This window comes from Budorcas taxicolor, chromosome 5, assembly GCF_023091745.1.
Source record: "Budorcas taxicolor isolate Tak-1 chromosome 5, Takin1.1, whole genome shotgun sequence".
Lineage (NCBI taxonomy): Eukaryota > Metazoa > Chordata > Mammalia > Artiodactyla > Bovidae > Budorcas > Budorcas taxicolor.
Genome location: NC_068914.1, coordinates 19,618,851 through 19,640,250, shown reverse-complemented (window position 1 = coordinate 19,640,250; position 21,400 = coordinate 19,618,851). Strand labels below are relative to the sequence as shown.

At 52.6% G+C, this 21,400-nt stretch overlaps 1 protein-coding gene across 1 annotated transcript in view; it reads left to right on the top strand.

The window, feature by feature from the left end:
- Positions 1–21,400, top strand: part of COL13A1 (collagen type XIII alpha 1 chain) — a 159,891-nt gene that overhangs the window by 16,504 nt on the left and 121,987 nt on the right. Inside the window, exon 2 of the mRNA XM_052639731.1 lies at positions 4,531–4,600. Coding sequence (XP_052495691.1) covers positions 4,531–4,600 — 70 coding nt within the window. The remainder of the gene's footprint in view (positions 1–4,530; positions 4,601–21,400) is intronic.

Below are 21,400 nucleotides of genomic sequence, written 5' to 3'. Positions count from 1 at the left end.
GGACCACGCAGATCTAACCACGTGCTTCCTGTGCTTCAGGCCCTTGGTTGGCTGCTTTGGGCCAAACCCTTATCCACCCAGCTCTCAAAGTCTGCAACCAGCTGGACACTACTCAACACGTGTCTCCCACATAAAGTTCAAACTCCTTTGTTGATGGGGACTGTCTTGTTCTCTGTTTTGTAGTCGCACAATTAGTAGGAGCTCCATATATACAGGATGAATTGAACCAAAACATTGAACCTGGGCTTCCCTGGTGGCTCAGTGGTAAGGAGTCTGCCTGCAGTGAAGGAGACCTGGGTTCGATCCCTGGGTCGGGAATATTCCCTGAAAGAGGACATGGCAACACACTCAAGTACTCTTTCCGACAGAATCCCATGGACAGAGAAGCCTGGCAGGCTGCAGTCCATAGGGTCACACAGAGTCAGACACGACTGAAGCAACTTGGGAGCAGTAGCCATATATACAGGATAAACTGAACCAAAGTATTGAACCTGGCTTCCCTGGTTAGCTCAGCAGCCAAGAATCCTCCTGCCAGTGCACGTAGACGTAATAGACACAGATTTGATCCCTGGGTCAGGAAGACCCCCTGGAGGAGGAAATAGCAACCCGCTCCAGTATTCTTGCCTGGGGATCCCATAGACAGAGGAGGCCGGTGGGCTACAGTCTATGGGGTCGCAAAGAGTCCAACATGACTTCGTGATTAAACAGCAACAACACCACAACATTGAACTTGAAGGTGGAGGACCTGGAATTTAATCCCTCTGTGGCTTACCTGTTCAAAGCAATCCCCTTTTCTCTCTGAGTCTCCGTTTCCTTTATTATTAAATGAGGCTGTTTGTGGCCTGCCTTGCTGGGGGGCGGGGCGTGGATATGACCCTGGTCAAGGGAGCTCCTTCAGCTGAGAGTGGTTCCTAGAGAGGGGCTGAGCTGTCAGCAGCCACTGTACCCCACAGCTAAGGAAGAGCCTGACTGTGAGAGCTGGATGGCTCACCGCAGCGTCTGTGCTAGCTCTGGAGTCTTATGGCTGTCAAGAAGCTGTGGGAATGTCACGAATCTGTGTCCTTCTAAATCTCAATGCCTTTGCCAGCACCCCAATGCTCTGCCTTTCCCACCACATTCCTATCCTTCCTTCCTTGCCCGAGTCACTCCTGCCACACTGTCCCTTCTCCTCTTCCTTGAAAACTCCTCATGCACTGTCTCTGAGCCTTCACTTCTGCTGTTCCTTCTGCCTGGAACACACTTCCTCCAGATCTCTCCCTGGCTCATTTCCTTACTTCAGCCAGTTCTCTTTTCTCAAACGTGCCTTGCACAGAGAGAACTTCTCTGACCCCTGAGTTTACAATCCCACCTTCTGTCACTCTCTGTCTCCTTACCCTGGTTTACTTTTCTCTATAGCACTTATCACCACCTGGGTTATATATTCATCTGCTTTTCTGTTCATCGTCTCCTTCACTGGAAGGTGAACCCAGGAGGGCAGGGCTCCTGTCCACCTTGGGCTGCATGCTCCATCTCCAGGGTCCAACCTGTGCTTGGCATCTGGCAGTTATTGAATGAGTGACAGCCCTAATGTTTGCAACCTATAGCCAAAATGCTGCACACTCAGGCAATGGCTTGTTAGCCGTTGACCAGCTCCTTCATTCAGCAGAGTTGGGTCACACACCCACTTGTGTGCCATGCACAGCCACAGATAAGCCCCTTGGAGAGCCTATAGGTTGTTGGTGGGAAGGGATGTGGAAGTGGGTATGCACAGTCCCTTCCTGGAAAGTGGTGCTAGGGAGCTGGGTTCAGAGCTGGGCATCACAGGGCCTTCCGCCAGACCTCATTCTGGGATGTCCTCGATTTGCCCAGTGGCCATTCTGTGCCCACCTCAGTGTTCATCTACCCAGTATTTGTGTGCCAGCCTCCCTTTCTGAGTGAGGGGCTCCCCTTAGGGCTGTTCCTCCCTTCCTCCTCCTATATGCTTTGACCTCCTGTCCTCTTCTGCCCTCCCCTTCAACACAGCATATCTGTCCCTACCCCAATACACACACACACACACACACACACACACACACACACACGGTGGCTGAGCTCCCTCTGCCAGGGGAATTTGTATACGTCAGCATGAAGGCCTGAGTTCTCATCCCATATCCACCACACACCAGTCCAAGTTCAAGTCACTCAGTCTCTCTGAGCCTACTTTTCCTTCATCAAGAAATGCGGTCACTATTTGGCTTCCCTGGTGGATCAGAAGGTAAAGAATCCGCCTGCAATGCAGGAGACCTGGGTTTGATCCCTGGGTTGGGAAGATCCCCTGGAGAAGGGCAAGGCAACCCACTCCAGTGTTCTTGCCTGGAGAATCCCATGGACAGAGGAGCCTGGCGGGCTGCATTCCATAGTGTTGCAAAGTCGGACACGACTGAAGCAACTTAGCACGCACGCAGAGTTTGATTATGAAAACTAGATGTGATTCCCTGTGTGAAAGCACCCAGCTCAGTGCCAGTACACAGCAGGGGCCCAGCAGATATTAGTTTGATGGGAATCCTTGGGAAGATTTCCTGACCTTCTGTCTCTACCGCCAAACTAGAGGTGACACCGAATCCTACAACACCTTCCAGGTGACCTCCTTTACCCTCACCCTGAGTGCGAGAACTGCACAACGGTGAGGAGGCAAGTGCTGGGGAAACACTTATGAGGAGCCAGCTGGCATCATAACTGGTCAGCGCGTTGGAGTGGGGCCCACAGCGCACAGGACAGTCAGTCGCAGCCAGCCACACAGCAGAGGCCCCGTGTGGCTAGATCTTCCAGTTTGTTCAAAAGAAGTTAGAAACGCGGACTTTCGTGTGAAATCAGCCTCTTCAAAAGACTGGTGACAAATTCATTGAAAAAAAATCACTTTGGAACCAAATAAAATATATCTAGGGGCCAATTTGACTCTGGGGCTACTGGCTTCTAACTGCAGTCCTAGCTTCAGAGAAACGGGTCCAGATCTCAGCCTTCCTCCACCATAGTTTTGACCAGATTAGCCTCCTCTCTGAGCCCAGGTCCCTTACCTATAAAAGGAATGTAATTATTGTTGTTCAGTTGCTAATTCGTCTCTGACTCTTTGCAACCCTGTGGATTGTAGCCCTCCAGGCTCTTCTGTCCTGTACTATCACCCAGAGTTGCTCAAATTCATGTCCATTGAGTTGGTGATGCTATCTAAACATCTCATCCTCTGCCACCCTCTTCTCCTTTTGTCTTCAATCTTTTCTAGCATCAGGGTAGTTTCTAGTGAGTTGACTCTTCACATCAGGTGGCCAAAGTTTTGGAGCTCCAGCTTCAGCATCAGTCCTTTCAACGAATATTCAGGGTTGGTTTTCTTGAAGATTGACTGGTTTGATCTCCTTGCCATCCAAGGGACTCTCAAGAGTCTTCTCCAGCGCCACAGTTTGAAATCATCAATTTTTCAGCACACGGCCTTCTTTACGGTCCAACTCTCACATCTGTACATGACTACTGGAAAAACCATAGCTTTGACTATGCAGACCTTTGTCAGGAAAGCGATTTCTCTGCTTTTTAATACGCTGTCTAGGTTTGTCATAGCATTGCTTCCAAGGAGCAAGTGTCTTTTAATTTCATGGCTGCAGTCACCATCCACAGTGATTCTGGAACCCAAGAAAATAAAATCTGTCACTGCTTCCACTTCTTCCCCTTCTATTTGCCATGAAAGTGTAATCATAGCTAACACTGATTGATGCCTCCTGGGGATCAGGCACCTTTCCTTCTATGCACCAACCTCTTTGATCCTCTCAGTAACCTATGAGGTTGGAACTGTTAACAGCTCAGGGTCTGAGAAAGGCCAGGAGTCCAGCAGTCTGGCCCCAGAGCATACCTGTTAACCTCTGGCTTCCCCTTCAGCTCCCTCCCGTGGTGGTGGTGAGGATGCGGGTGCTCAGCACCTGCCCTTTCCAGGAGCCTGGACTGGCAGCTGTGTATGTGCTGTCCATTCGTCTCCACGGAAATGGCAGCTCCTGGGGCAGGCATCTCAGTCTGCTTGTTGCCACATCTTTGGTGCCTTCCAGATTGGCTGAAGGGTAAGGAAGCTGATGAGGAAGGGGTCTGATGGAGGGACAGTGGTCCTGCCTGTGTCTGGCTCTGTGAGTGACACCAGAAGAACAGAGGTCACTGTCCCTGCCCCCGGGATGCATAGACACTCAGAACTAGACAGGAAACAATTAGCAGAAAGCCGAGAAGCGCAGGTTGCTGTGCTCATGAGTGTCGGGTGCAGGGAGGCCAAACTGCTTTATAGGGTCTTGTGCTCAAGTTAATTTTCTTCAGAGCTCTCCAAAGACATCAGACCCCGAGGTGACTGAGATGGGACCTCTCCATCTGCTTCTTATTACCCAGATGCCTGGTGGCCAGTGTTTGATCCAGGATGGGTGCCCCTGTCAGACCCCCTGTCCCCCATCCCCCTCACTAGCCCCCTACCCTACCCTCAATCCCTAGTTGCTTTCCAGAGCTTGGCATTTACGACCCCCAGTGACCCCTCTTCTCTGTCTCCTTGTGCAGAAATGGAAGCTCCACTCACGGAGGCGCCGGGAGACCCTGAAGACTTCCCCAGGATGTCACTGCCCACCAGGTAAGGAGCCCTGTGCAGGGGTGACAAGGCCAGGGGCACATACCAGAGGCCTCTCAGTGGCCAGCCCACACTCTGTTCAGAGCCTCGCCTTTCGTTTGGAAGATGGGAATGACAGTCTGTGATGTTCGCCTTCCGTGTTCCCACTGATTGGCCCCCGATCCCCATCCATCATTCATTTACTTATTCAAGCTTTCATTTATTCCTCAACTCTTCTATGGGCCAGATGCTGTGCACGCCAGGCTGTGAGATCATATATGATAATGAAAATGGCAAATTGTGCAACGTCGCACAGAGTTTAAAGAAGCCCCTGAGGAAAGGGACCTGGCTCCTCTGATTCACCTGCGCCCGATAGAATCAGTTCCAAAGCACTTATTCCCAAATGAATGAATTACCCCATGATTGAAAATTTTTGCCTGTCCCACCTAGGTTGCTTAGGGGACTGTGTGTTCACTACCTGGTGTCTAGGCTACACACACACACACACACACACACACACACACACTCACCAACAAGGTTGAGGTTGCTGGGTGATGTGCTGTGATCAAGCTAACCAATCTATTGTGGATTCCGAGTCACGGTCCAGGAAGACTTTTCCAGTTTGCCCACCATCGTTGTTAAGCTGCGAGAATGACAGGTGGCCAAGTTTCATCATCCCCAGGAGTAACTGGAATGGGCAGCACCCCTTCAGGGGTGAGGGAGGAAGCTCCAAACAAGGGTATGTGAGGCAGGCAGCACTTGCAAGGACCTGCAGAGGGCTCACCCCGCTCCAGGTCTCTGCTGGCTCAGAGGCAGGCCCCTAGAAGCCTGCTGTAGCAGGACACTCCCTGGGGGCTCTGGCGGGCCCTCCACTGGACACAGGGGCTGAGGAGCCGGCACTCAGGGTCCCCAAGCCAGGGAGGGGTGGCCAACAGATGCTGAGCTTGTGGGAAATGGAGGGACCACATCTGCTGGCGGGCGAGTGGGCTGAGTCACAGCTGGGAGTCACAGTTCAGGTGCCACCGGAGCTGGTGAGGCCGTGACAGGCTTCAGCTGGCCTCAGTCACAAGAGGGTCGTCTGGGTTAATTAAAAGGGTGTCCAGGAGCCATGGGAAGCTCCTTCCCTCCCTTGGGGCCCCGGAGATTGAACCCTGGGATCTGGGATAGCTTTTGGGAAGAGAATGCCAAGATTAATGAGATGAAGGTGAGGCTGCGTTGACGGGGCCTGGGCAGAGCAGCTGTGTGCATCGGGGTTTCTGAGGCAGCCCAGATTTCAGATCACAGTGTCTGTCATCCTCATAATTCCCGGTCAGTTTCAATTGTTCTTGCCTGAAGTACAGAAAGCTGGTGAAGAGCAGGAGATTTGGAGCCAGGGAACATAGAGGTTTGGACTCCAGCTCTGACATTTACCAGCTGTGTGATCTTCAAGGGACTTATTAACCTCTCTCTGCCCCGATGGTCTTGTCTGAGAAATGTGGGTAATACTTACCTTGCAGGCATGTGGCGGAGGTTCAGAGAGTTCCGTGGAGAGTACTTAGTGCTTTCCTGATTCCTAGTTAGCGCTACTAGTGTTTTTTTTATGCTCAATTCCTCTAGCACTTTAAAGATCACTGAAATCCTTATCAGACACTGTGTCCTGGTGTCAGAGGCACATTTACAGGCAGAAAGAGGCTTGGCTGTTTCCCTTCCCTGCCTGATAGGATGTCTCATATCCTGCCTGCCATCAAAGTGGGGACCTAACCAAGAGGGATCCATTCTGTGCTCGGGAGAGTCCGGCTCAGGTGGTCCTGGGAAGCTGGGAGCTAGGAAGGGATGCCACAGGAGGGAGGAAGAATCTAGAAGAATGCTGCTTCAGCTCTTGGCTGGTGAGAAAGCCGTGATGCAGCATGAGTGGCTCAGGGATTCTGGGGACGAGGAAGGGCGTATGCAGGTCCCTGTGGGAAGGGTCCCCAGCAGGGACTGATTCGGCCAGGAAATGGGAGGAGAGTGAGCAGGGACACCTTCAAGGGGTGTCCTGGGTGTTGGGAAAGGCCCTAGAGGGCAGTTTGGCCCAAAGTACAGATCAGAGCCAGGTGGGCAATACCAGGAGCATTTAAAGGCCCCGAACTGAGGCAAAATCAGAAGGAGAGTAAGGTGTGTTCCCAGCTTTTTGGAGAGTCAGTAGAGAAGGATGTGAGGGCTGCATAGAGGTGTCTCAGACAGCAGAACTGTAGAATGCAATGCATCTCCTGGGACAGGCTGGGCCCCGCTCAGTCCCTGGACCTGTCCCCCTGCCTGACCTGAGGCTTCTCGCCCGGTGGTAAAGGTATCTCCTCTGCACACAAGCCTGGGCCACGTGGCCAACTTGTGCTGAGCAATACTAGTCGCTGCCCCTGCCCCTCACTGGGCAGCCAGCCTGTGCCGGGCACAGTATTGAACACTTGACGTTGACAGATGACCTTCCCCAGAACGCTGGAAGCTGGCGCAATGGAGTTCTGGCATTCTGAAATATCTGCAGTCCCCATAGTCAGTGGAATACCGCTCTCATCTTTGTGCCTGAATCATGCCTCTCTGACTATTTCCTTAGGGTCAGAGTTTATAAGCCACTTTATGAACCGCTTATAGTCTCCTGATACTTGCAGACGAGGACTTACGTAACTGTCAAGTGTCACATACATCTTCACTTCTTTTTTTGCCAGTATCTAATATTGTGCTCCACATGTAGTAAATGCTCAGTAAATATTAACTAAATTATTATCAATTATCATTCCTGGATGATTAGATTCTTTCTGGTGTTCTCCATCTGACCTCGGGTTGGTCTCTGACACCTTCTCTGCTCCGAGACCCCTCGGTGTCTTGCTTGATGCTGAAATAACTTGCTGTTAGGACACGACAAATGAGCACACGCTCCCTCTGCCCACTGTGGCCACAAGATTTGGCCCCAGACCTGGGCCTGCCCTCGGTTTGCCTCTGTGGCCAGCAGGGCCGAGGCTGGAGCCCTGTGGTGGGTGTGTTCTTCCTTGTGGCAGCCTCGGGCCCCTGGGCGGCATCCAGTGAGGGCTTGGGACACACAATCATGGGCAGAAAACCCACCTCTTTCCCTTCCTACTCTGACCTCGCCAGCATCCTCCCAGGATCCTCCCTGTCCCAAAATAGCCATCTACTGCCTGAGATCTGGCCGCATCCTGCTTCTGGGCTGCGTGTACTGTTTGCCCGGGGAGTGATGGGCCTTCAGCCTGGGACGGGATGCCAGAGGTCGAGCCTTGTTAGAAAGGTCACAGTGGCCAGAAGTTCAGAGGAATAGGTGTGGGCCATTTGCAAAGCATATTGCCTGGTGGGACAGGAGGAGGGTCTCAGGAACAGATATAAAGACCGTGGGACTTCCTAGGCCACTTGAGAAGAATACACAGCTCAGGCAAACTCCCCTTTCTCTGTCCCTGTTCTCAGTAACAAACCAGGAGCAGGACAATGTAGGCTCCAGTCAGCAAGGAAGCAGCTACTTGAGACCCGCCACACTGGGGCTGGGTGGGGCGGGCAGCGGGTGGGACAGTCCACGGTCACACACACACTCAGAGGGAGCTGTGACCAGCTGAGCCTCTGGATCAGATCACTTCACAGGCTGGGCCTCATCTCTAAGGCTCAGAGTAGGTCAGAGTCACATGTTGACCGCCAGACTGAGAGGTCTGCACTTTAAGAGCAGGGCCAAGTGGGTGATGTGATCAGGTTTGGACATTCACGCCATCACCAGCACTGGTCCAGGGGATGGATAGTGGAGAGAGAAGGTGCCTTCAGCCAGGATGGCGGGAGGGGCCCCGGCCATCCTGTGGTTTAGGACTGCAAACAAGAGGTGTGCATGAAGTGGGGATCCCAGAGGAGCCTGGGGCTCTGGGAGGGCTCCATTGAGGAGGTGGTGCAGGAAGGTGGCTGTAAAGAACAAGAAGCATGTGTGAGGGTACATAGAGTACAAACTCAGCTGCCACCATAACCGAAGACACCCTCCCCCACTCCCCCACCAAATACAGAGATTTCAACGAGGCAGAGGAGGGTGACTCTTCCCTAGCAGCCAGGGGATGGTGGTCCAGGTTGGAAGGCTGGCCTCCCATCTTCATCATGTGGCTTCTGTCTCTGGGCTGCTGGCACTGCTTTGTTCTCACCATCAAATGGCCATTGTGAAAGGGCAGGGGCCCAGGGGAGTATATGCCCAAACCCTTAAAGGCAAAACTTGGGGAAATAGTCAAAATTGCATCACTTCCCTTCATATCTCATTGGCCAACACTTAGCACATGGTTACCTTCTGGTCCAGGGGAGGCTGGGCAGTGTTTTATGCTGGGTGGCTGTGTGCCCAGACACAGATTTATTGTTATGGGAGAGCATGTCCTGGGGAAGCACTAATAGTCTGCACAGAGGGCATTCCAGGCTGAGTCACGACATGGACAAAGGCTCAGGGAGTGAGAAGAAGACATGTTTGTTTAGAAATGGCAAGCAGTTGAGGGAAGCCAGAGCATAGAAGTAGTGATGGGAAACACAGGTGGAAAAAGACAACAGAGAGACAGGCTGAGGCATTCTGGCTCTCTCTGTTCAATGGGAGGCAAACGATTGTCATCCTGAGGGTGGTAGTTGATTGGTAACGTCTGCCTGCAAGGCTGTGCTGAGTTAGATCCTGAGGCTGCATCCAGGCCCAGTAGAAAGTACGGCGGTCATTTAAGGATGTCTGCCATGGGTATAGGAGTGGTAGGCAGTGAGGCCTGTGTCCTGGCTTTGTTATCCACAGAGAGTAAGATGTAGTGTCAGAGAAGGTTTGGGGACATGGTGATGTGACCTGATCCAGTTTGTATTCTGGAGCCCAAACTAGCAAGGATGTGGAAGGCAGAGAAACCCCTTCCAGCAACACAGTCTGTGATTCTGTGGACAAAACTTTATTTTCTCATGTGCTGCTATTTGTGTTGAGGTTGAAACTGCCTCTCGGGCTTGGTTATTTTCCATAGGTGCTGAGGGCTGGCATCCGCATGTCCTAAAGTCTTCCCTTTGTCTAGCCTGGCCCTGTCTGTCCTGGCACCAGATTTCACCTACAAGAGCCTCATGGTGTTAACAAGATCAGAGCTATGACCAGAGCTTCTATCCCAAACTGGACTGCAGTAGAGTAGACCCATCACCTCCTGCCCGTTTCTTTGCAGTTCTCCTTAGTTCAGACTTGGCTAACCCAGAAAAGGGAGAATTCAGCCCAAAGTATTCCTTGCTGCCATTGGTGAAGAAAAGGATTAAAGAGCTGATGGTTATTTTAGGGAGAACATTTAAACTAAAGAAATACTATTGTCAGAAACTCTGCTTTGCATGCCAATCACTGATGGTTAATTCTGAGTCATTTTGGCTATTCTTTAAAACACATCCCTAAGGACCAGTCTGGGAAGAGACCCCCGCCATTCAATTCAGGCTCTCCCTTGTTCTGCTTTCACATGCCGTGTCAGCTTCGTGCTCCCCACCCCCGTCCCACCTCCTTCTCCTGACTTTGCAGGTTTGACCTCCCACTCAGGCTCCAACCCCTTGTGGCAACATCAATGCCCCCCTGTCCCATGCCCTCTGCACTCCATCGGTGGCTGGGTTCTGTCAGTTCAACTCCTCTGTTCAAGAAGTATTTGTGGCTCCCTAGTGCTTATAAACAGCCCCACTCCAATGGCAAGTCCACATTACCTCTCCAGCCTAGTCTCTGACCAACATCCCACCATGCTGTACTCTTTGTTCAGGAAGATTGGGCTGTTCACCTGCCCTGCCTGTGTACCGGTGTCTCACGTGTGTGTGTCTGCTCATACTGCCCCTGTAACTTTGTTCCCCATTTCTACCTGATGAACTCATCACCCCTCCAGACCTGCTACAGTATCCCCGCAGTTCCTTCCATCTTTCTCTCCCACCCTAGTTCTGCTATTAAGTTACTATGTTAACATATTGCCTGGTGTGTGGTCAATGTATAATCCAGGCGAAACCACTTACTGGGACAAGTCATTTGTCTTCCAATGAGAAGTGAAAACAGACCAAGAGGTGTACACCTGTGAAGGTTCCTCCTTGGCCGTGAGCGTCAGTGATTTGATTTAGATCCCACAGGTGCAATCCTCAGTGTGAGGCACTTACACAGTGAGAGAAGCCTCTGTGGGTTTCCAGCCAGGGAGAACCTTCCCTGTCTATGAACTCCACCAGGCAGCCTCCTTGATATCTCCCCCTGGATGTGTTCCAGGCCACCCATCCTCAAAAGGCACACAGCTGAAGCCAGTGTCTTTTCCCCACACCTGGCCCTTTCCCAGTATTCCTGATCCTGGGGAATGGCGCTGTCAGCACACCTAGGTCAGAAGTTGGGCGCCAACCTGAACACTACCTTTTCCTTCCCATCCCCTAGATCACTAAGTCTCAGGTTACCACCCTGCCAGTCCCTCCACCTCCACTACCACCATCATCAGCCTGCCGCCATCTCTCACCTGACTTGCTGCGATAGCCCCTAACAGGCCTCCTCCAATACCCTTTCACCCAGAAGTCAGCAAGTGTGACCCGAAGGACTGCAGCCTGCCAGGCTTCTCTGTCCATGGGGATTCTCCAGGTAAGAATACTGGAGTGGGTTGCCATGCCCTCCTCCAGGGGATCTTCCCAACCCAGGGATCGAACCCAGGTCTCCCACGTTGCAGGTAGATTCTTTATCACCTGAGCCACCAGGGAAGCCTGAAGTTAGCATGGTCTTTTTTAAACTTAATGCCTCACCTTACAGCTTCCCTGGCAGCTCAGGTCCGATACCTGAACCCCTGGAGGTTAGGAAGATCCGCTGGAGAAGGAAGTGGCAACCCACTCCAGTGTTCTTGCCTGGAGAGTGCCATGGACAGAGCAGCCTAGCAGGCTACAGTCCATGGGGCCGCAAAAGAGCTGGGCACAGCTTAGCGACTAAACAACAACAAGGCTTTAACTAGGCTTTAACTTTCAGCACTTTCAGTCCCTTCCAGTATAAAGGCCCAAGCCCCTAATGTGACCTACACACCCCCTAAGTCTCCCCTCCTGCCGGTCTTCCAGCGGGCTCCCTTGTGACACCCAGCTGCCACTCCTCTGATGGCGTTTGGATGGAGGGGCTGTAGATGAAGGGAGCTGCAGTCAAGCCAGAGCAGGGATGCTGTGCTTTAGCTATTAGACAACTAGTTCAATAAAGCCTGGACGCTGGGCTTCAGACAAAGGCACGTCCTGGAGCCTTTGTGGCCTCTTTCAGCTCCAGCTTGTCCCAGAAGAGGGCTGGCTGTGGCCTTGGAAAGGGCACCTGGCCTCAAGGAAGCCCCCAGCCCTCGTGGGAAGGGGAGGGTCAGGGAACAGGCTTGGGAAGGGCCGCACAGCCAGGATCCAGGTGCTGCCCTCTAAGAAAACACTGCCCCCTCCACCCAGCCCGCCCCCCTAGAAGCGCCTCCCCTCTCAAGGCTGACAGCAGGAGGTTTAGAGCCGCCCAGGGAATTCTCTGAAGTTAATTTCTTCCCCATTTCCTCTCGAAAGCACTCCCAGACCCCCAGGCCGCCCGGAGGATGCTGATAATGTGTTTCTTCTAGATGGGCTCTGATAACGCCCACCCGGGTGGTCGCGGAGATTTGTAGAGAAATAAAAATAAGGAAATGGGGGTTCCGGACAGGCAGTGCGCTGCGCCCAGAAGGGCCCTGGACTGGGAACAGGTCCCAGACCCTGAGGGCTCCGAGCAGGCCACTGCCCTGTCTCTGGGCCTCAGTTTCCTCACTTGTGAAGAGAGGTGGACACCTGTGAAGAACAATTTAACCGTATCTGGTCCAGTGCAGAAAGCCGCCCCCCTCTTGCCACACCGGAGAGAAACACTCACGTGTGTACGAGAGGAAAAGGGGTCCACCTCAGCACTGTGTGTGCCACTGACCAAAGGGAAAGAAAACCTAAATATTTGTCAGTAGCAGAGTGGAGACTCGTTGTGGGGTACTGAACAGTGGCACAGTTAAGCTCATACATACGAGTGAATTATGTCCTAAGAGCACGTTCCTAAGCCCAGTTTGTTTGTACGTGCAACCAAGTTAGCTTAGGTACCCAACTGACACAATCGGCTATACAGTACTGTACTATAATAGGTTTATAATACTTTTCACACAAATGATACATGAAAAACAAATAATAAAGCATTTAACATTTTTATAGTACACTACCTTGAAAAGTACGTAGTGCAATACAATAGCTGGCATACAGGGGCTGGCATCAAGTGAACAGGCTGCCTGTGGGCCACATCAGCAAGGGGACATTGGCCCACTGAGGGTAAAACAGGGACCTCATTTTGTCCAGGGTTGGGTAAGTGCCCGACAGAGGCATAAGCATCACATTTGGAAAGTGGGGGAGTAGGAGTGATGCTTTTGAAGAGAGGAATCAGGAAAGGCTTCCTGGAAAAAGTGGCATGTGAGACAGGCCTCACAAGACCAGTGAGATGTCAGTAAATGAAAACCTTTCTAAGAACATTGTGAGTGACAGAAATAGTGTAAGAAAAGTGTAGAGACAGTGTTTCCCACTGTGGAAAGGGAAGAATAATCTAGAATGACTATAGCAAGCTCATGTGGAGGGATGGCGGAAGAGAAAAGGATGGGAGGTCGGGATGAGGGAGATGGACTATGGAGGGAGTTGGCTGACATGCTGAGGATGCGTGGTAGGTTTCTCCGAAAGGGTGTGACATGAGCCAGCTGAGCGCAGCTGCAGGGGGAGGAGAGTTAGTGTCGAGGAGCCAGGAAGAGGCAACACCGATCCTGCTAAGAGAAGACACGGAACATCGGGAGGTACAGGCTGAGAGGTGGTGAGACTGCAGAGGTAAAATGGCAAGTGTGGGATACTGGTTGGGCATGGGCAAAGCAGGGGTCAAGGCCATGCTGAACTTGTGAGCCCGGGTAACCAGTGACGATCCTGGCATGTATTTCTGCTAACAGATGGCATTATACCTCAAGCTTAGGACAGTATAACTTATATTCCCACCAAGCATTTTGGGCTGCAGAGCTGTGGTTATCCCTAGTTCAATGATGAGGAGACAGGATCAGAGGTGTTCAGAGACTGTCCAAGGTCTACAGCTAGAAGACAGAGTCCGAGGCTTCCGATGCCGGCCCATTTGCCCTCGGCGACAAGGCAGAACAGAAGGGAGTAGGGTGGAGAGGAAAGAAGTAGGGCTCTATTTTGCGTTTTGGTTTTTTATTTTTTGGCCACTCCATGAAGCATGTGGGATCTTAGTTCCCTGACCAGGGATTGAACCCCGTACCCTCGGCAGTGGAAGTACAGAGTTTCAACCACTGCCAGGGAAGTCCAGGGCTCTATTCTGGACAAGCTGGCCAGGGTTGGGGTGGGGGGTGAGGATGCAGGATGTTTCTGCGGAAGTGCTGAAGTCCTGGGAGGGCTTCTCCCCGGAGGTGGGAGGAGGAAGCTCTGGTTCTGTGACCTTACCTGTACTGGCAGCCATCTGGCCACTAAGGCCTCTGAGAGGGCAAGGGTGCACCTTGCTGGAGACTTTGTGCCCTGGGAGTTGTCACCTCTCCCAGGGTGAGCTCTGGCCCCACATGTGCCAGGGACACGGGGCTCCCTGACCCCCACACAGTGGAGGGTTCTCCTCTGCCCGCTCTATCCTGGAGGACCCCGAGTGAAGCTTCCAAAGCAGCGGTACTGAAGGAATGCCGGTGCTGCTCTGCCGGAAAGGAGAAGTAAATGGGAAGGGCCGTGGCCCGCGTTAGAGACTAGCAGGTCAGACACCCTTGACACGTGGACGCAGCCCTCAGCTTTTCCTGGAGCCACCCAACCGCCCACTCCCTGGCTGGTGCCCCCGCTCCTTCTCAGCCCCGCCAGCCTCTCAGCTACTCCCTGGCAGAGTTGTGTCCACCGTCAAGGCAGCTTGGATGGTCTCTGACAGCAGCTGGTCTGACTGCCCGCTTCGTACCTTGCACACCTCACTCCATCCTCCCAGCCTCTCTCTGAGGTTAAGACTCTCACATGACCACGTTTCCAGATGAGGACTCTGAAGCTCAGGGCACATCTCTCAAGGATACAAGGCTAAGAAGTGGCAGGGGTGGGACCTGAAACAAACTGTCAGAGGTTATGTCCTGAAGGACTTCCTCCAGCGACGGGAGTGAGTACTTCCTGGGAGCAAACTGCGGACTTGGCAATGGCCATAATTCTTGTCCAGGGAAGTAGTATTGGATAAGGCTGGAGGACATAAATGAATAATGATAGCAACGTGTATCAAGGGCTTACTCTGTGCCAGGCACTGGTATAAGCTCTTTATCACATTATCTCATTTAATCCTCATAATTACTTTACGTGGCAGTTCCTATTATCTCCGCTTTATAAATGAGAAGACTGAGGCCCAAAGAGGGTATGTCATGTGACCAAGGTCGCAGAACTAGCATGTGCTGGCACCAGAATTATTTTAACCTAAGAAGTCTAGGGTCTTCCCAAGTGGTCCAGTGGTTAATAATCCACCTTCCAATGCCGGGTTGCAGCTTTGATCCCTGGTTGGGGAGCTGCTGCTGCTGCTGCTAAGTCGCTTCAGTCTTGTCCGACTCTGTGCGACCCCATAGACGGAAGCCCACCAGGCTCCCCCGTCCCTGGGATTCTCCAGGCAAGAACACTGGAGGGGGTTGCCATTTCCGGCTCCAATGCATGAAAGTGAAAAGTGAAAAGGAAGTTGCTCAGTCGTGTCTGACTCTCAGCGACCCCATGGACTGCAGCCCACCAGGCTCCTCCGTCCATGGGACTTTTAAGGCAAGAGTACTGGAGTGGGGTGCCACTAAGATACTGCAAAAAAAAAAAAAAAAAAAAAAAAAAACAGAAGCAGTGTTATAACAAATTCAAGCAAGACTTTTAAAATGGTCCACATCTATATACATATATCTTAAAAAAAGTCTGACTCCAAACAAACCAGAACAGTGTCAGAAGGCTTGCTCTGCCTCCCTCTGTCTCTGTCACTTTCTCTCCGTCACTCAACAAACTGATGCTGTGCTCTGTCCTCAGGAGGCTCAGAGGAGCCCAGGTGAAGCGAGTCCAGGTAAAGGGAAGAACAGGCAAAGCAGTGGCTGCTGCAGAGTCCGAGAGCTCCGGTAGGGGTGGGCCTACTGGAGATAGTGGCAGATAGTGGCAGATGGGTCCCCTGCATGGGGCAGTCCTGGGGTCACCTCTGTGAGGCGGGCCACAAGCCAGGCAGGGACCAACACTGTTGACGATGGCCTGCATAGCTGGCGTTTGTCCTCAGTCACTAACCCCGGGGGTTAGAAGAGAGCCAGTAGCCCAGATGCACTGGGCTCCTTGGTGAGGAGAAGGAGAGGCCCCCAGATCTGCCTGAGGGGGTGAGGCAGAGGTTGGTGGGGGCTGGGCAGGCAGAGGAGGGAAGGAGAAAAGGATCCCCAAAGAGTCTGACCCTCCGGTAGCTGAGTGGCAGCAAGACTGCCCTGGGCCTGCCTGCTCATTCTTTCCAGCTCACTTGACCAACTCCTTGTAGCCCAGCGCTTCTTCCCACCCCGCTGGCCTTTGCCATCCTGCTTGTGTATGGCAGACACGGCAGGCAAGGCAACGGGGAAGTGTCAGAGTGGGCAGAGGTGCAGCAAGAGGAGCTGGGCCCATGCCTGTGTCACCACATTCCTTGGCACGAGGGCACCTCCGCCCAGTGGAGACCCTGGGCAGGGCGGGACGGGGGGTTCATGGGGGGTCAAGCACCAGCGGGGGGCTCTAGCAGAGGAGTCTGCCACTTCAGCCAGCCTTGGCACGAGGGCACCTCCGCCCAGTGGAGACCCTGGGCAGGGCGGGACGGGGGGTTCGTGGGGGGTCAAGCACCAGCGGGGGGCTCTAGCAGAGGAGTCTGCCACTTCAGCCAGCTCAAGTAGGGGAGGAAATCGGTGAACCCTGGTGTGGAGATGCAGGAGCGCACCCAGCAGGTGCAGGTGGCTGAGTGGATGCCAGCTCCCCACACGGCTATAGGCGCTGTCACAGGGTAGCCGGGCACATGGCCAGGGAGGCCTGGGCCTCCAGGGGCAGCGTGGACAGGGAAGGGGGCAGTGGGCTCCTGGCATGGTGGCCTGGATGGGGCTCCCCTGGCCATACCTCCAGACTCCCTCCTGGACACCTAGGGGTATCCCAGGGTTTTGGGGCCCAGAATGTCCCCTTCACCGCCCTTCAGACTTAAAAGCTGGTGTCAGCCCTCCTGGAATGAGACTTTCCTCTCTCTCAGGTGCTTGAGAGTTTGCACACTGTGGCCGCAGGGACATTCCTGTGGCTTCACCCATTCAGCGCTCCAGCGTTGGTTCTGATTGGCGGGTCTCCATGTGGCTCTAGTTCCCAGTACCTGACTGCATCACCCCCTGCTCTGCTCTTTGCTGATTGGAACTTGGAGGTGTTGACAGGAGCATGATGTTCTGTTTTTACCTCAGGGAGTGGGGATGAGGAAGGGGCAGATGACTCACTGGACTGAATGTACACTGACTCTGGGAAACAACACTGGCAGTTCACCGAGATATATTTTTTTTTAATCTATATCATGTTATTCTTTTGAAGTCATGTGCTCTTGCTCTGGAAAGTCTGTTCAACTCTAGAAGAATCTGGCTCCCAACTCTTACAATTACAATCCTGGCTTCTGCCAAGTGCCCCCCAGCTTAGCTGAGGAAGGAGTGGGAAGGCGAGCTGTGCATTCAGAGAGGAGAGTGAGGAGCCTTTAAAGTGTGGGGAGAGATCAACCTTAACCCTGGATCCTGACCAGGTGCGGAGGGATGGAAGAGGGCGCGTCTCCTCCTTGCAGTGGCCAGATCCGGACCGCGACACCAAATGGACATCAGAGGCTGCCTTGAGGGGGAGGCAGGGGCCAGCCCTTTCTTTGAAGGGAAGCTTCTGAGCAATCCAAACTTTGTGTGCACGCTCAGTCATGAGCGCTCTGTGAAACCCCATGGATTCTAGCCCAGCAAGCTCCTCTGTCCATGGGATTATCTCAGCAAGAATACTGGAGTGGGTTGCCATCCCTCGTCCAGGGGATCTTTCCAACCCAGAGGTCAAACCTGCGTCTCTTGCAGCTCTTGCACTGGCAGGCAGGTCCTTTTCCAGTGAGCCACCTGGGAAGCCCAAATCCAAACTTTACCTGTCACGTAAACATAGGAGCAGAGCCCTGCAGGTGGGATTGGTGTGTCCCACTGGTGACCCCTCCAGATACCTGGATACTCTAGAAGCAGGATACAGAATACACCACTGTCCTCCAATCTGCTTATTTTTCGAACTGGGAAAAATGAGGCCCTAAGAGGAAAAAAGGAACTTGCCTCGACCTGCAGTTAGATGGGCACGGCCAGGTTCTCAGTGTCTTGTCCTCCAAGTGAGTCCCCAGAGGCACTCCTGGGGCCACAGGAAGGGTGGACTTTTACGGAAACCAAGGCAAGGCAGAGGAATGTAAAAGAGCCCAGTGGCCAGCGTTGGCCAACACTGTGATGCATCCTGAGGCCAGGAGCTCCCACCAAGATGGGCAGCTAGTTCCGGACTCATCTGTCCATTTGACAGCCTGTCCTTCCTGCCAGAATAAACGATGATGTCATGTCCCTAATGCTGATTGGCCCCTGAGGCCCCCCCCCCCCCCCCCCGCCCCGCACGACTATTTCCAGGGATGAAGTCAGCTCCAGTCTTCTCGACTCCTCCCCTAGGCATGTCTCCCTCACCCTTCTTGCTTCTGCGGTGGGCGGTAAGTCCTTTGAGAGTTAGACATCAGCCTTGACTCTCACTTCTTGCCCATCCTGTCTGCCCAGCCCCCTGTAGGGTGGACAACCCAGGGCAGTAGGATCGTGTTTCTGTAGAACAACAGACTCAAAGATTCTGAAGAAAGAAAGAAGGAAGATACAGAGAAGGAATGTTATTTTTATTGTCCAAAGGAAGCTCAGGCTTGGGGCCCATTTCTGATGCTCATTCTAACAGCTGTGGTAGGGCTAGCTGCTACTCACAGCGTTTGCCCACCATAACACCCCCTGTGATATAAGTCACTCTCTTAGTCTTGGGAAGCTCCAAGGTCCCCCAGCCCTTCTGTATTCCCACACGATCTGGTCTTTGTCATCCACCAGCACAGGAGACCAGGGCCCTGTGGACTGGCTACCCTTAGGCACTCCACCCACTAAGTCCTGGGCAGGCAGGGTGTGTTCCTACTCCAGGGCATCCAATCAGCCCCTTCCTCATCTTGCAAGGGCCACATGTCTTGCTCTTGTCCCTCCCTGACTTGTGTCAGAGCTGGACAGGCCAAGACAGGTTTTAGTTTGAACTTTGGCTTTCTAGACAGAGTCTAAAACACAGAGCAAGAGGCTTCTTCAGCCATGTGTGGAGGCATCTGGCAGGATTGTCTGCTGGCTGAGTTCTAGGATTTGACTGTGTTACAATGGGCAAGTGACCTCTCTCTGAGCCTCAGCTTTCTCATCTGTAAAATGGGAATAATGACAGCATCTATCTCATTGTACTGTTGTGGGCACTGAGAAGATGTATGTAAATCTTTTGGCATAGTGCCTGGCACAGGGAGGTACCTACTACAAGCTGCTCTTCGGCTTTCCTGAAGCCCCACCTGGGACTCTTTTGACTGCCCACATTGCCTCTGAAACACACTACCCTGAGACCAGTCCTTCCAAAGGAATATGTTTGAACATCTGTCTGTTAGCCACAGCAAATACAGAAATCTCCACTGAGGCCCTGCTATATGCAGAGCAGCAGGCACTTAGGTAGATACAACCTTCATAAAGGCTTCAGATCTGCACTGAGTCCTAGCTTTTGTGCAGTGATGTAGCCCTGGCTCTCTGGTTCTCAGTTCCTGAATCTGTGAAATGGAGCTGTGATAGTCTCACTGCATCGCTCAGAGAGTTCCTGTGTATGCAGCTCCTTTGAAAGCTCTAAAGCGAATTGCCATTTGCTGCAAACGTACCAGTTGTAATTTTGTAATTTACACAAAGATGAAGAAGACCCGCCTTATCCCTGCCTTCTAGAAGCTCCTCTCCTGATTGGGACCTGAGCAGTATCCACAGGAAACATTTCACTATTTATATGTTGCAGTGTGTACATACCAGCTGTGGCATTTAGAGAGTGTGGTGGGCTTAGAAGCCTCTCCCAAGCAGGTGATCCCTTCACTCATTTCAGGGGCAGGTACTGTGCTAGACTCTAGGGGTACAAAGGTCAAATTAACTGACCAGCCTTGCCCTCCTGGGGCTTCCAGTCTGGTAGAGAATGTAAGCATATAAAGAAATAAATGAGAGAGCTCCCCTACTGGTCCAGTGGTTGAGACTCTGCACTTCCAATGCAGGAAGTGCAAGTTTGACCCCTGATTGGGGAACTAAGATCCCACATGCCTTGAGATATAGCCAAAGAAAATCTTTATTTTTTTTTTAAGAAATAAATGAGAAAAAAATTCCATTGATCATTATGAAATTGAATCAAAAGCATATATTCTGTGGAGCCTGGTAGTGGTGGAGCCTTGGTGTCTGTGTTTGATGGTGGCCCGGGAAGGCTTCCATGAGAAGGTGACCTATGAACTGACAAAAGGGACCCAGTCTTGTGAAGAGTTAACATGATCCAGAACTCGAGAACTGCTTAGATAAACCTGGCATAGAACAGAGCACCATAAAAGTGTCTATTAAATTAACTGGGCTTCCCTGGTGGCTCATGTGGTAAAGAATCTGCCTGCAATGCAGGAGAGCCAGGCTAGAACCCTGGATCAGGAAGACCCCCCATTGATTGATTAATTAGTTCAGAGGATGGGGTGTGAGCATTCCAGTCAGTAGGAATGGCATGTGCAAAGGCCCTGAGGTAAAAATGAGCTCAGTGTGTCTGAAGAAGAGAAAGGGTGGAGCCACCTGGTGGAGTGAGTGAAAAGGAGAGAGGTCATGCCTCCAGAAGGGCACAGCTCTGGCCTGTGGGGTTTGTAAATTTCATCCCTGGTGAACCAAAAGGGGGAGTCACACATTTCATGTACAACTGACATTCCTCTTGGCTCTGGTAGAGAATGGGTTACAGAGGCGGGGAGCAGAGGTAGGGAGAGAAGAGCCTACTGAGGGTGTCTAGGTGAGAGGCGGTGGTAACAGAGGAAAAGAGGAGAGGCCCGGGCTGTGTTTTGGAGGTGACATTGGCAGGCCTTGCTGCTGGGCTGTCTGCATTGAGGGGAGACCGAGAAGCAAGGCAGAACTCACAGCTTTTCAGCTGGAGCATCGGGTTGTGCGGGGCATGGGGCTGGAGCGCGGCTGAAGCCCTAAGTGCCGGGTTCCTGGAGGCACAGCAGCAGACCTGGAGGAAGAGACTGGAGGGACAGTCAGTGGCGTTGAAGGCGCCGGCTACTTAAGGATCTTATCATTTACACACCCCCAGCTGTGGCATCTGTTGACTGGAGTGAGGAATTGGTTGAAAGGCCTGGTTTCACTTCCAGTTCATCAGTTCATGCCCGGGTTTATCAGGTGCAGAGAGGGGCCTGGGTTTGGGAAGAAGGAGAGACGGGCCTGTCTGTATAGTTGTGGAACACAGCTCGCTGGCTGGTGTGATGCAAAGGGCCCCCAGAGTAAAGATGTCCCAAGTTCCCCTTCCCACCACACGGCTCCCGGCGCACTTCCTTCTCCAGACTCCCGCCTGGCTAGGATGAGGGGCCCCCTGTGAAACCTGAGCGAGGTAAATTTAGGACAAATTCAGGAAGTGCTGCTTCTCACAGTGACTCGGGAGCTCAGGGACCGGTTACCCCTCGAGGTGCTCCAGGCTGGGAATGTCACAGGATCCCAAAGGGATCCAGGGAAAAGGACAAAATGCAGAGCCCTGAAAGGCTCTGGAGAGGAAACCTGGGATCTGAGTGACCTTTAAGTTGACGTCATGGAGGGAACC